Source organism: Oncorhynchus clarkii, chromosome 12 (assembly GCF_045791955.1).
Source record: "Oncorhynchus clarkii lewisi isolate Uvic-CL-2024 chromosome 12, UVic_Ocla_1.0, whole genome shotgun sequence".
Lineage (NCBI taxonomy): Eukaryota > Metazoa > Chordata > Actinopteri > Salmoniformes > Salmonidae > Oncorhynchus > Oncorhynchus clarkii.
Window position 1 is genome coordinate 92,396,438 of NC_092158.1, and position 17,260 is coordinate 92,413,697.

The 17,260-nt window shown below is 43.3% G+C and overlaps 2 protein-coding genes across 3 annotated transcripts; one reads left to right on the forward strand and one right to left on the reverse strand.

Moving 5' to 3' along the window:
- Positions 1 to 391: 391 nt before the first annotated feature.
- LOC139422360 (calcium-responsive transcription factor-like) lies at positions 392 to 2,990 on the reverse strand. Of its 2 annotated transcripts, XR_011635731.1 has the most exons (6): positions 2,864 to 2,990; positions 2,504 to 2,670; positions 2,119 to 2,229; positions 1,802 to 1,954; positions 813 to 1,701; positions 392 to 728 (listed from the first exon to the last, which is right to left on the reverse strand). XR_011635731.1 is itself a non-coding variant. In XM_071173564.1 (5 exons), exons 1-5 carry the CDS (start codon positions 2,979 to 2,981, stop codon positions 1,102 to 1,104), a joined length of 1,149 nt encoding a protein of 382 aa, XP_071029665.1. In that variant the 5' UTR covers positions 2,982 to 2,990; the 3' UTR covers positions 392 to 1,101. The 2 variants fall into 2 exon arrangements, 1 of the variants encoding a protein (XP_071029665.1); XM_071173564.1 differs by having other exon boundaries at positions 392 to 1,701.
- Positions 2,991 to 4,501: 1,511 nt separating this feature from the next.
- On the forward strand, positions 4,502 to 16,628 carry LOC139422359 (calcium-responsive transcription factor-like). Its single transcript, XM_071173563.1, has 5 exons — positions 4,502 to 4,650; positions 12,878 to 13,044; positions 14,875 to 14,985; positions 15,218 to 15,370; positions 15,469 to 16,628. Exons 1-5 carry the CDS (start codon positions 4,533 to 4,535, stop codon positions 16,099 to 16,101), a joined length of 1,182 nt encoding a protein of 393 aa, XP_071029664.1. The 5' UTR covers positions 4,502 to 4,532; the 3' UTR covers positions 16,102 to 16,628.
- The last annotated feature ends 632 nt before the right edge of the window (positions 16,629 to 17,260 follow it).

A 17,260-nucleotide genomic window follows, 5' to 3' on the forward strand; every position in this document is an offset into this window, starting at 1 on the left:
CAGCTATATACAGGGATTACCAGTACCAGATCAATGTGCAGCTATATACAGGGATTACCAGTACCAGATCAATGTGCAGCTATATACAGGGATTACCAGTACCAGATCAATGTGCGATTATATACAGGAAGTACAAGATCAAGGAGATAAATGTGCGACTATATACAGGAAGTACCAGATCAAGGAGATAAATGTGCGACTATATACAGGAAGTACCAGATCAAGGAGATAAATGTGCGACTATATACAGGAAGTACCAGATCAAGGAGATAAATGTGCGACTATATACAGGAAGTACCAGATCAAGGAGATAAATGTGCGACTATATACAGGAAGTACCAGATCAAGGAGATAAATGTGCAACCATATACAGGAAGTACCAGATCAGGGTAAAGTGACTAGGCATCAGGACAGACCATAATACAATAAAGTAGAGAGTAGCTGCAGATGAGTGGAACAGTGTGTTTATATGCCTCCTAAATGACTTACTATAGTCATGTATTTGTTTTACATCTTGAGATGAGAAAACATGTTTTTATGAAGTTGTTAATGTAACAGTATAACTTTCATCTAGCAAGCCATTTCACATCTGTTACATTAACAGAATATTAACATTAGTTGAAATAAAAAAGTTACACTACCCAAAATATACTCAATTGGTGGCAGAACCCACCCAGTCATCAGCCCTAGGCTAAATACCAACAATGTATCCACTCAGCCCTACTAACCTAGGCTCAATGCCAAAAAGGTATCCACGCAGCCCTACTACCTTAGGCTCAATGCCAACAAGATATCCATGCAGCCCTACTAACCTAGGCTCAATGCCAACAAGGTATCCACTCAGCCCTACTAACCTAGGCTCAATGCCAACAAGGTATCCACTCAGCCCTACTAACCTAGGCTCAATGCCAACAAGGTATCCACTCAGCCCTACTAACCTAGGCTCAACGCCAACAAGGTATCCACTCAGCCCTACTAACCTAGGCTCAATGCCAACAAGGTATCCACTCAGCCCTACTAACCTAGGCTCAACGCCAACAAGGTATCCACTCAGCCCTACTAACCTAGGCTCAATGCCAACAAAGTATCCACTCAGCCTTACTACCCTAGGCTCAATGCCAACAAGGTATCCACACTCACTATGTCCTCTGTATGCTGTTCTAACCCATCTATGAAAGGGTGTGATGCACTCTTGGTTGGAATGAGGTCCATGTCCATCTCAGCTTTTCTCTTCCTTGGAGAAAAGGTCAGTGGAAGGTCTTTATCCTGTGGAACATGGGCCTTCATATCCAGCAGCACGCTTCTGAGCTGTGAAGACAGGTCAGTCACATACTGTTCCTCTTGGAGATGATAAGTGAGTTCTGTGATCTCTTTAAGATATCCTGCACATTGCCTCCGTAACCGCAACAGCTTCCTAGAGGACCTCTTCTTTCCTCTTCCAGATGGACCTTCGTATGGACGGTCAATGTTGGAGTCTCCGGTGGCCCGCTTGGTCTTAAACATGACATTTCTTATGTCACTGTCAGTGGGGTAATAGCGCCTGCGAGTAGGTGGAGGGGGCTGCTCTCCATGGAAAAGCTCTTCCATTACAAAGGTGTTCAGATGACACTTCATTTCAGTCATCTTTCTCACACCAGACAGAGTCAGCTGCTCAATCTTCTCTCTCAGCCTGGCATCTACAGCTTCCCTAACATGAGCTGCCTGTTGGAGAAAGAATACATGGGTTTATTATAAAGGGGTCAGTGGGTAAGGGGGTAACTTAACCAACACAATATTATATAGGTTCTATAGTTATATTTACCTCGCCATCAACTGCATGTGAGCTGTGTTCAGAGAGGGAGGGGAACCTGACGCAGTAGACAACCTCTGCCTTCACGGAGCTGGGTGTTTCACTTAGTGCTGCCTTCAGAGTTTGGGAGGCCTCCTTTTTAGAGCGCACTGTACTTTCCTCAATCTAGACATAAAAACAAGTGGTATTTGTTACATATGTACTGGTACTATGTACGGTGTTAGGCTGATTCACAGGTTGTGTTTACATATCCAGCTCAATTCTGATACATTGTTTTTTATTTTTTAGACAGACCAACAGAAGGCCTTGATATAAGTTTTCATGTTTACCTTAAAATCCAGAAAGCGGATAACTTGGGCGATGTTTATTATAGCCTTGCAGTCCACCTTTTTGGTATTTTGTACCAGTTTCCGTCTCTTTACAAAGGCATGGTCTTCAAGCTACGGAAGATATAAATAATACATTAAGACTTTTATAGCACTTTTCTAGACACCCAAAGCTCTTCACAGTGTACAGGGAAACTCACCACCCTAACCCCACCTACATACTCTTGCAATAAGTGCCATGGCCTCTTTAGTGACCACAGCGTTAGGACAACCCTTTAAAGTCCCATCTTATTGAGGAACATTCCACTGTTAGTCCTTCCACATGATTCTAATTAAATGTTATATCAAGTGTGTGGTGTAAAGGACAGTGATCCGTCTATGAACTTACTTCCTTCTTGTCTCTTTCAGCAGCATATTTCTCTTTGGCTTTTGTCTGTCTGTCTTTGCCCTGGTGGCATTCATACGTCTTTGTGCCAACAACTTGAAACGGAACACCGTTGAACGGGATACTTTTACTCTCCCAGCTGAGTTTTTTCCGTGCCAAAGGCTGTGCATCTGTTAAAAAAGGTCAACAATATGATATATTACTATTAGAATGATAGGCTTGTAGGGAAACTAACAAAGTTGCTCTCTGGTCGAGCGCTTGGAATGGAATCTGTTATGCTAGCGAGCTAACATAGCTAGCATCATTTTAGATGAGAGTAGCAAAAGTTAGCTACTAGTTATAAAATAAAAAAAGACAACGTACCCTTTTGTCCAAAACTTTTGTCCTTTCCCAATATTACGAATTTCAGTGACGTTGCCAATTCTTGTTCCCGAATGTATTTAGTTATTTCGTCCTCAAACTTGAACTCGAGATATGCCATTTCGAAAATGCGGCGTTAGCGAATACGTTCTTCTTTGAGATTGGGTTGGCGGATCGCATTCAACCTTTAGCAGCATACACTGCCACCTACTGTTATTCTCCGATGAGGTCTACCGCTACCAATAGACTGGAGTAACTCCCTTATACTTTGCTAAATATATATATATATATGTATATTAAAAAATTACAACAAATACCCTACAATTTCACACTACACTCACAAAATATTAATACATCATAATAAATACCATGCTCCACTATTGGGGCGGCACGGTAGCCTAGTGGTTAGAGCATTGAGCCAGTAACTGAAAGGTTGCTAGGTCAAACCCTCGAGCTGACAAGGTACAAATCTGTCATTCTGCCCCTGAACATGCAGTTAACCCACTGTTCCTTGGCTGTCATTGAAAATAAGAATTTGTTCTTAACTGACTTGCCTAGTTAAATAAATTTAAAAAATCACGAACACCGGGAATCTTCCCCTTCAGTTGGTCAGCTTTTACTGCTACCCCAGTAATCACTCCTTTCAATGGCACCCTTTTCTTGAGAGCAAAACAATTCACACCTCTTGTCCCCATTCGTTTAACGCGGAGCGCCTTCTCCCTCTGACCAGCAGAAACACGTACAATTACCACAAGACCACTTCTGGTTACCCTCACCGATTCCACAGCACCCAACTCCGTTTTCACTCACCCTGAAACCACAAATGGATCAGCCAAAAGGCAGGCGTCCACTTTTTCCAAAAACTTTACTCCTGCTGTCACAGGCTCATCTTTATCCTGACTCTCGGTGCACGCCTCGGGCTCTGATAACTTCACCACACCGACCACCCCACTTTTTTCCCCCCACCATTTTTAACTGACTCAAGTTCACCCTCTTCCTCCATCTCTCTCTTAGACCTCCTCTGCCACTCTTTTTCCCTCCACTCCTCCTCCATTTCCAAGTATAAGTCTCCTTATGATAATACTGCACTTCTCCTGACATACATCTTGTTCTTGCCTTGTCAAGGGACACCATTTAACCAGGCTGTCACAATCTCCGTACAATCAGCACAAACCACTTGGCGCCACCTACTGTTCTGGAGTGTGAGGCCAAACGTTGTTATTGTTGTTCTTCTAACAATTGTTCTAGGGGCATGGGGCCACCTACTGTATTGGCTGTGTATCAGCCTATTATGTAGTTTGAATCAATTACACTTCAATTACAGTTTGAATCAATTACAATTACACGTCTACACTGTATTTCTGATCAATTTGATGTTATTTTAATGGACAAAAAAAAGTGTTTTTCTTTCAAAAACAAGGACATCTCTCTCTCTCTATATATATATATATATAACTGCCTCAGTAATACTGTAATGCAAACACAGCGTTAAATCGGAAATGAATGTACTTCTGGTGTTCCAAAACGGGGGAGGGGAAAACTGTTGGTGTGATCGAGGCGTCGACCTGGTCCGCAAGCGTTCCCGGAAGTATCGCGATGTTGCGTCTCTAGGTTTAGAAACTGTGCTAGCACACTGCTTAATATCTATGGTGGAAAACGCCGCATTTTCGAAATGGCATACCTCGAGTTCAAGTTTGAGGACGAAATAACTAAATACATTCGGGAACAAGAATTGGAAACGTCACTGAAATTCATAACATTGAGAAAGGACAAAAGTTTTGGGCAAAAGGGTAAGTTATCTTTAAAAACACAACGTTACATAGCTAACATTAGGTAGCTAGTAGCTTACTTTTGATACTCATCTAAAATGACCTAAAGCTGATGATACACTAGCCCAATAAATTAGACATTTTCATTAATTACTGTTGAAATAACTAAGTTACTTACGTGACGGCTAATGATACACTGGCCATTTCTGGGGGGGCAATATTGCTATGCAATGTTGCTGGCAACGGAGTGGGGTTTGCCCGTCTCAGTCAGTCTTTCCATGGATTCTTCCCAGCCGAACAGTTTGGAAAATTCGTGCATATATTATGACATTTAGGCTTTCTCGTTTGTTTTGGAAATTGTTTCCAAAACGAAGTTAGTTCATCTGTGCTGTTTACAGTATGAGCATAGTGGGCAAAGCCAAGCACAAACTCAATTCGACCTTGCACTCCTAAACGCAATTTTTTTAAACTTCGGCAAAGCTTGAAGTCTATAAAACTTAACGCACTGTGCTCGTAACATATTGTACTTTTGGGACATTAAAAATGTATTGAGATCGGATGTTTCATCGACGACAAAATTAGCAGAATGTCGGCCCAGTTTCCGCTACTTCCATCCGCTCCCGCGACTGGATTTCCTCTCACTACCATTCTAAAGGGACGCTTCAGCTTTATAGCCCCGAAGACGTGTCTGGTTCACCCTTTCGGTCTGTTGTTCGGGCACACAACATTTCTTTCTAGAGGCAAGCCGAAGTCTAAGCCACTTCGTCGGTGATTGGTCAACAGTAAGGATTGTACAATAAAGGCTGCATTCAAAACACACTCTCCCCTCAACCCTCAAATTAAGTGGACACTTCGGATGACTTATCATGACGTCTGACGAGTTTACACTTGCAGGGCGAGGGAGGAAGGAATTCATTTTAAATGGACCATCCTTGCCCGGAAATTCGTCACTCGTACATCCCGCTGCAATTGTGTTTTCAGCCACTGGTAGCTTGTGGGCGTTTTATATGTGCTACAGTCAATTATGATAATGTCAAATCAAACTATTTGTCACATGCGCCGAATACAACAAGTGTAGACCTCACAGTGAAATGATTACTTACAAGCCCTTAACCAACAGTGTAGACCGTACCGTGAAATGCTTTACTGACAAGCCCTTAACCAACAGTGTAGACCTTACAGTGAAATGCTTTACTTACAAGCCCTTAACCAACAGTGCAGTTCAAGAAGAGTTAAGAAAATATTTGCCAAATAAGCTAAAGTCAAAATTAACACAATAACATAACAATAATGAGGCTATATACAGGGGGTACCAGTACAGAGTCAGTGTGTGGGGGTAGAGGTTAGAGGTAATTTGTACATGTAGGTAGGGGTGAAGTGACTATGTATAGATAATAAACAGCGAGTAGCAGCAGTGTACAAAACAAATGGAGGGGGTCAATGTAATAGTCCAGTGGCCATTTGATGAATTGTTCAGCAGTCTTTTATGGCTTGTGTTTTCCTCTGACACTGCCTATTATAGAGGCCCTGGATTGCAAGAAGCTTGGCCCCAGTGATGTACTGGGCCATACGCACTACCCTCTGTAGCGCCTTATGGTCAGATGCCAAGCAGTTGCCATACCAAGCGGTGATGCAACCGGTCAGGATGCTCTCGATGGTGCAGCTGTAGAACTTTTTGAGGATCTGGGGACCCATGAAAAATCGTTTCAGTCTCCTGAGGGGGAAAAGGTTTTGTCTTGGCCTCTTTACGACTGTCTTGGTGTGTTTGGCCTAGAGGTCGACCGATTATGATTTTTCAACGCCGATACCGATTAATCGGACGATTTAAAATGTATTTTGTTTGTAATAATGACAATTACAACAATACTGAATGAACACTTATTTTAACTTAATATAATACACCAATAAAAATCAATTTAGCCTCAAATAAATAATGAAACATGTTCAATTTGGTTTAAATAATGCAAAAACAAAGTGTTGGAGAAGTAAAAGTGCAATATGTGCCATGTAAAAAAGCTAACGTTTGAGTTCCTGGCTCAGAACATGAGATCATATGAAAGTTGGTGGTTCCTTTTAACATGAGACTTCAATATTCCAAGGTGAGAGGTTTTTAGGTTGTACTCAATATAGTATTTATAGGACTATTTCTCTCTATACCATTTGTATTTCATATACGTTTGACTATTGGATGTTCTTATAGGCACTATAGTTTTTCCAGTGTAAAAGTATAGCTTCCGTCCCTCTCCTCGCCCCTACCTGGGCTCGAACCAGGAACACATCGACAACAGCCACGCTCGAAGCAGCGTTAGGGGAATAACTACTCCAAGTCTCAGAGCGAGTGACGTTTGAAACGCTATTAGCGACCACCCAGCTAACTAGCTAGCCATTTCACATGGGTTACACCAGCCATTAGGCTGATAGGCTTGAAGTCATAAACAGCGCTGTGCTTGCGAAGAACTGCTGGCAAAATGCACGAAAGTGCTGTTTGAATGAATGCTTACGAGCTTGCTGCTGCCTACCATCGCTCAGTCAGACTGCCTTTGGTCATTAATATGGTCTAATCCGGAAACTATCATTTCGAAAACAAAACGTTTATTATTTCAGTGAAATACGGAACCGTTCGGTATTTTATCTAACGGGTGGCATCCCTAAGTCTAAATATTGCTGTTACATTGTACAACCTTCAATGTTATGTCATAATTACGTAAAATTCTGGCAAATTAGTTCGCAATGAGCCAGGCGGCCCAAACTGTTGCATATACCCTGACTCTGCGTGCACTGAACGCAAGAGAAATGACACAATTTCAATTTCACCTGGTTAATATTGCCTGCGAACCTGGATTTCTATTAACTATGCAGGTTTAAAAAATATATACTTCTGTGTATTGATTTTAAGAAAGGCATTGATGTTTATGGTTAGGTACAGTCGTCCAACGATTGTGCTTTTTTTCCGCAAATGCGCTTTTGTTAAATCATCCCCCAGCGTTGCATCGATGATATGCAACGCAGGACACGCTAGATAAACTAGTAATATCATCAACCATGTGTAGTTAACTAGTGATTATGATTGATTGATTATTTTTTTTATAAGATAAGTTTAATGCTAGCTAGCAACTTACCTTGGCTTCTACTGCATTCGCGTAACAGGCAGGCTCCTCGTGAAGTGCAATGAGAGGCAGGTGGTTAGAGCGTTGGACTAGTTAACTGAAAGGTTGCAAGATTGTATCCCCCGAGCTGACAAGGTGAAAATCTGTCATTCTGCCCCTGAACAAGGCAGTTAACCCACCGTTCCCAGGCCGTCATTGAAAATAAGAATGTGTTCTTAACTGACTGACTTGCCTAGTTAAATAAAGGTATAAAAAAAACGGCAAAGTCGGTGCCCAAAAATACAGATTTCCGATTGTTATGAAAACCTGAAATCGGACCTAATTAATCGGCCATTCCGATTAATCGGTCAACCTCTAGTTTGGCCCATGATAGATCATTGGTGATGTGGACACCAAGGAACCTGATACTCTCGACCCGCTCCATTACAGCCCCGTTGATGTTAATGGGGGCTTGTTCGGCAAGCCTTTTCCTGTATTCCATGATCAGCTCCTTTGTCTTGCTCACATTGAGGGGGAGGTTGTTGTCCTGGCACCACAATGCCAGTTCTCTCATCGTTGTCGGTGATCAGGCCTACCACTGTTGTGTCGTCAGCAAACTTAATGATGGTGTTGGAGTCGTGTTTGGCCATGCAGTCGTGGGTGAACAGGGAGTACAGGAGGGGACTAAGTACACACCCCTGAGGGGCCATAGTGTTGAGGATCAGCGTGGCAGACATGTTGTTGCCTACCTTTACCACCTGGGGGCAGCCCGTCAGAGGGAGGTGTTGTCCCAGGGTCCTTAGCTTAGTGATGAGCTTCGTGAGCACTATGGTGTTGAACGCTGAGCTGTAGTCAATGAACAGCATTCTCACATAGGTGTTCCTTTTGTCCAGGTGGGAAAGGGCAGTGTGGAGTGCGGTTGAGATTGCATCATCTGTGGATTTGTTGGAGCGGTATACAAATTGGAGTGGGTCAAGGGTATCCGAGAGGATGCTGTTGATATGATAATCAGACTTTCAAAGCACTTCATGGCTACCGACGTGAGTGCTATGGGGCCGTAATCATTTAGGCAGGTCATCTTTGCGTCCTTGGGCACAGGGACTATGGTGGTCTGCTTGAAACATGTAGGTATTACAGACTGTCAGGGAGAGGTTGGTATTACAGACTGTCAGGGAGAGGTTGAAAATGTCAGTGAACACACTTGCCAGTTGGTCCGCGCATGCTTTGAGTACACGTCCTGGTAATCCATCTGGCCCCGCGGCTTTGTGAATGTTGACCTGTTTAAAGGTCTTGGTCACATCGGCTACCGAGAGTGTTATCACACAGTCATCCAGAACAACTGGTGCTCTTGTGCATGCTCCAGTGTTGCTTGCCTTGAAGCGAGCATAAAAGGCATTTAGCTCGTCTGGTAGGCTTACGTCACTGGGCAGCTCGCGTCTGGGTTTCCCTTTGTAGTCCGTAATAGTTTTCAAGCCCTGCTACATCTAACGAGCGTCAGAGCCGGTGCAGTAGGATTCAATCTTAATCCTGTATTGTTGATTTGCTTGTTTGATGTTTCATCTGAGAGCATAGCGGGATATCTTATAGGCGTCCGGATTAGTGTCCCGCTCCTTGAAAGCGGCAGCTCTAGCCTTTAGCTCGATTTGGATGTTGCCTGTAATCCATGGCTTCTGGTTGGGTTATGTACGTACGGTTACTGTGGGGGCGACATCGTCGATGCACTTATTGATGAAGCCGATGACTGAGGTACTATACTCCTCAATGCCATTGGATGAATCCCAGAACGCATTCCAGTCTGTGCTAGCAAAACAGTCCTGTAGCGTAGCATCCGCGTCATCTGATCACTTCCATATTGAGCGAGTCACTGGTACTTCCTGCTTTAGTTTTTGCTTGTAAGCAGGAATCAGGAGGATTGAATTATAGTCAGATTTGCCAAATGGAGGGCTGGGGAGAGCTTTGTATGCATCTCTGTGTGTGAAGTAAAGGTGGTCTAGTGTTTTTTTTCCCTCTGGTTGCACATGTGACATGCTGCTAAAAATTTGGTCAAACTGATTTAAGTTTGCCTGCATTAAAGCCCCCGGCCACAAGGAGCACCACTCCAGGGTGAGCATTTTCTTGTTTGCTTATGGCCTTATAGAGTTGGTTGAGTGCGGTCTTAGTGCCAGCATTGGTCTGTGGTGGTAAATAGACGGCTACGAATAATCTAGATAGATAGTGTGGTCTACAGCTTATCATAAGGTGCTCTACTTCAGGCGAGCAATACCTCAAGACCTCTTTAATATTAGACATCGCACACCAGGTGTTATTGACAAAAAGACACCCCCCCCACCCCTCGTCTTAGCTTCTCTGTTCTGCCGGCGCATTGAAAATCCCTCCGGCTCTATTATCCGTGTCGTCGTTCAGCCACGACTTGGTGAAACATTACAGTTCTTAATGTCCGGTTGGTAGGATAATTGTAGGTCATCGATTTTATTTTCCAATATGCATGTTAGCAAGTAGAATTGATGGCAGTGGGGAGTTTACTCGCTGGCCTATGGATTCTCAAAAGGCAGCCCAATCCGCTTCCTCTGTCTTTTCTTCACCAAATAACGGGGATTTGGGCCTGTTCCCGGGAGAGCAGTATATCTTTCTCGTTGGACTCGTTAAAGGAGAAATCTTCTTCCAGTTCGTGGTGAGTAAATCCCAGTTCTGATGTCCAGAAGTTATTTTCGGTCACAAGAGACGGTAGCAGCAACATTATGTACAAAATAAGTACAACAAAAAAAAGTTACAAACAACGCAAAAAAATGAACAAAATAGCACTATTTTGCACAGTATTCTACAAGAGCACAGACCCAAGGGACAACGGACACATCGGTCTCTACATTGCAGATGAGCTGAAGGCAGTCATCAATGACCTTGGACCACAGAAGGCACCGGTGACAGACAATGCTGCGAACATGAAGGCTGCTTGGTCTAAAGTGGAGGAGTCCTTCCCTCACATCACACCCATTGGCTGTGCTGCTCATGCATTGAATCTGCTTCTCAAGGACATCATGGCACTGAAAACAATGAGAGCCAAGGAAATGGTTAGGTATGTGAAGGGTCATCAAGTTATAACAGCAATCTACCTCACCAAGCAACGTGAGAAGAATAAGAGCACCACATTGAAGCTGCCCAGCAACACCCGTTGGGGTGGTTTTGTCATCATGTTTGACGGTCTCCTGGAGGGGAAGGAGTCTCTCCAAGAAATGGCCATATCACAGTCTGCTGATATGGACAGCCCCATCAAGAGGATCCTCCTGAATGATGTATTTTGGGAGAGTGGTAAGCCGCCCAAAACTCCTGAAACCTATAGCAGTAACCATAGGATGGCATTGTCTCCCTCAATCTGTGCAGTCTGATGTTCAGACTCTGCTTGCAGATGTAAGAGAAGACATCCATACTAGCCTGCCCACTTCAGTATTGCTCCAAGCAGAGGAAACTTCAGTTCTGAAATACACCAAAAAGTGTGAAGACTTCTGCCCAAACACGCCGCAGCGTACATGTTGGACCCCAAGTATGCTGCATCCTGTCTGGTGCAGCGATCAACAAGGCCTATGGTGTCATCACTACCGTGTCTCGCCACCTTGGCCTGGATGAGGTCAAGGTTCTTGGCAGTCTAGCGAAGTACACTTCCAAGCAAGGGCTTTGGGATGGAGATGCAATATGGCAGTCGTGCCAACATATCTCCTGGTGGAACCACCTGGTAGAAGGGACTTTGTGGATCTGAGGCTCTTTCCCCTGTTGCCTCCATCATCCTACAAATCCCACCAACATCAGCCGCCTCAAAGCGCAACGGGTCCTTGTTTGGGAACACACACACCAAAGCACGCAACAGGTTGACCAATACAAGGGTTGAAAAATTTGTGGCCATCCGGACAAATTTGAGACTTTTTGAGCCTAACAATGAGCGATCCTCAACAAGGTTGGAAAGTGATAGTGAAGATGAGGCCTCAGAGTCTGATGGTCAAGAGGTGGACATTGAGGAGGTCCAAGGAGAAGACATGGAAGCCTGAGAGGAAGACAACCAAAGCTTTTTCTAGACTATAATTTTACAGATGTATGTTGAAAACCTTTTTGGGAGAAGTGATGGATCATTGGGGAGCATTCAATATTCCCTTTCTTTTGTTGTTCAGTGAAATCATCCCACGTGAAGAGTCAACTCATTTAATTAAAGTTCAATTTGTAACTAAATTGTTTTTCATATTTCTATTAGAAGGATTTAATATTTTGCAATTATATCTATTTCTGATAAAGTAAAAGGTTTATGTTTCTGTCTCCATATGATATGGTAAAGATATCCAATGCAAAACACATCTACATTTAAACGGTATTAATATGAATTTGCATATAATCCCCATGGAAAGTTTCCACTCCTGAATACTCCCCTGAATACTCCCCTGAATATTCCCCTGAATATTCCCCTAAATACTTCCATGCACAAAGAGGTCCATACAGAAATGGTTTGTCGAGATCTGTGTGGAAGAACTTCACTGGCCTGCACGTAGCCCTGACCTCAACCCCATCGAACATCTTTGGGATGTATTGGAAGGCCGACTGCGAGCCAGGCCTAATCGCCCAACATCAGTGCCCGACCTCACTAATGCTCTTAGTGTCTGAATGGAAGAAAGTCTCCTCAGTAATGTTCCAACATCTAGTGGAAAGCCTTCCCGGAAGAGTGGAGGCTGTTATAGCAGGAAAAGTTGGGACCAAGTCCATATTAATACCCATTATTTTTGGAATGAGATGTTCGACGAGCAGGTGTCCATATATTTTTTTGATCGTGTAGTGTATAAGGTCCTTTGACCTTAAAGAGTAATGGTAGACTCACCTACAGAGTAATGGTAGACTCACCTACAGAGTAATGGTAGACTCACCTACAGAGTAATGGTAGACTCACCTACAGAGTAATGGTAGACTCACCTACACTCCTTAAGAGTACATTGGTTGCAGCAACCAATGCTGCCATGGCAACGACGCTCAACTTCATTGCCTCAAAATTGCTATTGCATCATCAGCATAAAAGGATCCATTTTGAAGAACAGATGAGTTATTTGACAGAGAGCAACTCTGTTAGTTCCCCCCCCCCACAAGCCTATCATTCTAATAGTAATATATCATATTGTTGACCTTTTTAACAGATGCACAGCCTTTGGCACGGAAAAAACTCAGCTGGGAGAGTAAAAGTATTCCGTTCAACGGTGTTCCGTTTCAAGTTGTTGGCACAAAGACGTATGAATGCCACCAGGGCAAAGACAGACAGACAAAAGCCAAAGAGAGATATGCTGCTGAAAGAGACAAGAAGGAAGTAAGTTCATAGACGGATCACTGTCCTTTACACCACACACTTTTTATATGACATTTAATTAGAATAATGTGGAAGGACTAACAGTGGAATGTTCCTCAATAAGATGGGACTTTAACGGGTTGTCCTAACGCTGTGGTCACTAAAGAGGCCATGGCACTTATTGCAAGAGTATGTAGGTGGGGTTAGGGTGGTGAGTTTCCCTGTACACTGTGAAGAGCGTTGGGTGTCTAGAAAAGTGCCAGTCGAAAGTTTGGACACACCACCTCATTCCAGGGTTTTTCTTTATTTTTACTATTTTATACATTGTAGAATTATAGTGAAGACATCAAAACTTATGAAATAACACACATGGAATCATATAGTAACCAAAAAAGTGTTAAATAAAAATATATGTTATATTTGAGATACTTCAAAGTAGCCACCTTTGCCTTGATGACAGCTTTGTCAAGCACACTCTTGGCATTCTCTCAACCAGCTTCATGAGGTAGTCACCTGGAATGCATTTCAATTAACAGGTGTGCCTTGTTAAAAGTTAATTTGTGGAATTTCTTTCCTCCTTTATGCGTTTGAGCCAATCAGTTGTGTTGTGACAATGTAGGGGTGATATACAGAAGACAGCCTTATTTGGTAAAAGACCAAGTCCGTATTATGGCAAGAACAGCTCAAATAAGTAAAGACAAATGACAGTCCATCTTTACTTTTAAGACATGAAGGTCAGTCAATTCAGAAAATTTCAAGAACTTTGAGTTTCTTCCAGTGCAGTTGCAAAAACCATCAAGCGCTATGATGAAACTGCCTCTTGAGGACCACCACAGGAAAGGAAGACCCAGAGTTACCTCTGCTGCAGAGGGTAAGTTCATTAGAGTTTCCAGCGTCAGAAATTGCAGCCCAAATTATTGCATAACAGACTTCAAGTAACAGACACATCTCAACATCAACTGCTCAGAGGAGACTGCGTGGATCAGGCCTTCATGGTCGAATTGCTACAAAGAAACCACTACTAAAGGACATCAACAAGAAGAAGGGATTTGCTTGGGCCAATAAACACGAGCAATGGATGTTAAACCGGTGGAAAACCGGTGGAGTCCAAATTGGAGATTTTTGGTTCCAACCGCCGTGTCTTTGTGAGACGCAGAGTAGGTGAACGGATGATCTCTGCAAGTGTGGTTCCCACCGTGAAGCATGGAGGAGGAGGTGTGATGGTGTGGAGGTGCTTTGCTGGTGACACTGTCAGTGATTTTATTTAGAATTCAAGGCACACTTAACAGCATTCTGCAGCGATACGCCATCCCATCTGGTTTGCGCTTAGTGAGACTCATTTGTTTTTCAACAGGACAATGACCAAACACACCTCTAGCCAGCTATTTGACCAAGAAGGAGAGTGATGGAATGCTGCAGCAGATGACCTGGCCTACACAATCACCTGACCTCAACCCAATTGAGATAGTTTGCGATGAGTTGGACCGCAGAGTGAAAGAAAAGCAGCCAACAAGTGCTCAGCATATGTGGGAACTCAACTGTTGGAAAAGCATTCCAGGTGAAGCTGGTTGAGAGAATGCCAAGCGTGTACAAAAACTGTCAAGGCAAAGGGTGGCTACTTTAAAGAATCAAAAATATATTTGGAATTGTTTAACACTTTTTTTTGGTGACTACGTGATTCCATATGTGTTATATCATAGGTTTGATGTCGTCACTATTATTCTACAATGTAGAAAATAGTACAAATTGAATGAGTAGCTGTGTCCAAACTTTTAACTGGTAAGTAAATGTATTTTATTATTATTAAATGTTTTGCTATAAAAATAAAATGTATTATTATATATTCCGTAGCTTGAAGACCATACCTTTCTACAGAAACGGAAACTGGTACAAAATACCAAAAAGGTGGACTGCAAGGCTATAATAAACATCGCCCAAGTTATCCGCTTTCCTGATTTTAAGGTAAATATGAAAAGGTTTTAAGGTCTATGCCTACAGTTGGTCAAAAAGTCTAAGGCCGTGTTTACACAGCCAGCCCATTTCCAATTATGGGCAAAAGAGCTGATCTGATTGGTCAAAAGATCAATTAGTGGGGGGGGGGAAAAAGATCAGAATTGGACTGTCTGTGTGAATCAGCCTAACACCGTACATAGTACCAGTACATATGTAACAAATATCACTTTTTCATGTCTAGATTGAGGAAAGTACAGTGTGCTCTAAAAAGGAGGCCTCCCAAACTCTGAAGGCAGCACTAAGTGAAACACCCAGCTCCGTGAAGGCAGAGGTTATCTACTGCGTCAGGTTCCCCTCCCTCTCTGAGCACAGCTCACATGCAGTTGATGGCGAGGTAAATATAACTATAGAACCTATATAATAGTGTTGGTTAAGTTACCCCCTGACCCACTGACCCCTTTATGATAAACCCATGTGTTCTTTCTCCAACAGGCAGCTCATGTTAGGGAAGCTGTAGATGCCAGGCTGAGAGAGAAGATTGAGCAGCTGACTCTGTCTGGTGTGAGAAAGATGACTGAAATGAAGTGTCATCTGAACACCTTTGTGGTGGAAGAGCTTTTCCATGGAGAGCAGCCCCCTCCACCTACTCGCAGGCGCTATTACCCCACTGACAGTGACATAAGAAATGTCATGTTTAAGACCAAGCGGGCCACCGGAGACTCCAACATTGACCGTCCATACGAAGGTCCATCTGGAAGAGGAAAGAAGAGGTCTTCTAGGAAGCTGTTGCGGTTACGGAGGCAATGTGCAGGATATCTTAAAGAGATCACAGAACTCACTTATCATCTCCAAGAGGAACAGTACGTGACTGACCTGTCTTCACAGCTCAGAAGCGTGCTGCTGGATATGAAGGCCCATGTTCCACAGGATAAAGACCTTCCACTGACCTTTTCTCCAAGGAAGAGAAAAGCTGAGATGGACATGGACCTCATTCCAACCAAGAGTGCATCACACCCTTTCATAGACGGGTTAGAACAGCATACAGAGGACATAGTGAGTGTGGATACCTTGTTGGCATTGAGCCTAGGGCTGAGGACCGAGTGTGTGGGTCCTTCCACAAATTGAGTATATTTTGGGTAGTGTAACTTTTATTTCAACTAATATTAGCATTCTGTCAACACCACTTGATAAGGGGGGGGGGTCAAGAGGGAAGAGCATTCTTAGTTTTGAATGTTATTCTGGAGGCAGCGCTGCGGAGTGCTCACTAGCTGGCACATTCATAAAATCAGATTTTAAACCTAATTGTTAACCACACTGCTAACCCTCATTTCTAACCTTAAATTTGCTTTTTGATCTTAATTTGTGTTTGTATGATTTCTGACGACATTGGTTCGGAAAGTTTTCAGACACCTTCCCCCTTTTATCCACATTTTGTTACGTTACAACCTAATTCTAAAATGGATTCATTTGTTATTTTCCTCATTAATCTACACACAATACCCCATGACGACATCACAATACCCCATGACGACATCACAATACCCCATGACGACATCACAATACCCCATGACGACATCACAATACCCCATGACGACATCACAATACCCCATGACGACATCACAATACCCCATGACGACGTCACAATACCCCATGACGACGTCACAATACCCCATGACGACGTCACAATACCCCATGACGACATCACAATACCCCATGACGACATCACAATACCCCATGACGACATCACAATACCCCATGAAGACATCACAATACCCCATGACGACATCACAATACCCCATGACGACGTCACAATACCCCATGACGACGTCACAATACCCCATGACGACGTCACAATACCCCATGACGACCTCACAATACCCCATGACGACGTCACAATACCCCATGACGACGTCACAATACCCCATGACGACATCACAATACCCCATGACGACATCACAAAACCCCATGACGACGTCACAATACCCCATGACGACGTCACAAAACCCCATGACGACGTCACAATACCCCATGACGACGTCACAATACCCCATGACGACGTCACAATACCCCATGACGACATCACAATACCCCATGACGACATCACAATACCCCATGACGACTAAGCAAAAACAGGTCTAGAAATGTTAGCAATTATTTTAATTTTGTTAATAAAAATGAAATATTACATTTACATAAGTGTTCAGACCCTTTACTCAGTACTTTGTTGAAGCACCTTTGGCAGCGATTACAGCAGACTTCTTGGGTAAGACGTTACAAGCTTGGC

What these genes read in the sequence shown, in the direction of transcription:
- LOC139422359 (XM_071173563.1), top strand. Translation starts at nt 4,533, where the DNA reads ATGGCATACCTCGAGTTCAAGTTTGAGGACGAAATAACTAAATACATT. An exon ending in CTGAAAGAGACAAGAAGGAA is followed by an intron (nt 13,045 to 14,874) that starts GTAAGTTCATAG and finishes TATATTCCGTAG; the next exon opens with CTTGAAGACCATACCTTTCT. An exon ending in CACATGCAGTTGATGGCGAG is followed by an intron (nt 15,371 to 15,468) that starts GTAAATATAACT and finishes TTTCTCCAACAG; the next exon opens with GCAGCTCATGTTAGGGAAGC.
- LOC139422360 (XM_071173564.1), bottom strand. Translation starts at nt 2,981, where the DNA reads ATGGCATATCTCGAGTTCAAGTTTGAGGACGAAATAACTAAATACATT. An exon ending in TCCGCTTTCTGGATTTTAAG is followed by an intron (nt 1,955 to 2,118) that starts GTAAACATGAAA and finishes TTTTATGTCTAG; the next exon opens with ATTGAGGAAAGTACAGTGCG. An exon ending in CACATGCAGTTGATGGCGAG is followed by an intron (nt 1,702 to 1,801) that starts GTAAATATAACT and finishes TTTCTCCAACAG; the next exon opens with GCAGCTCATGTTAGGGAAGC.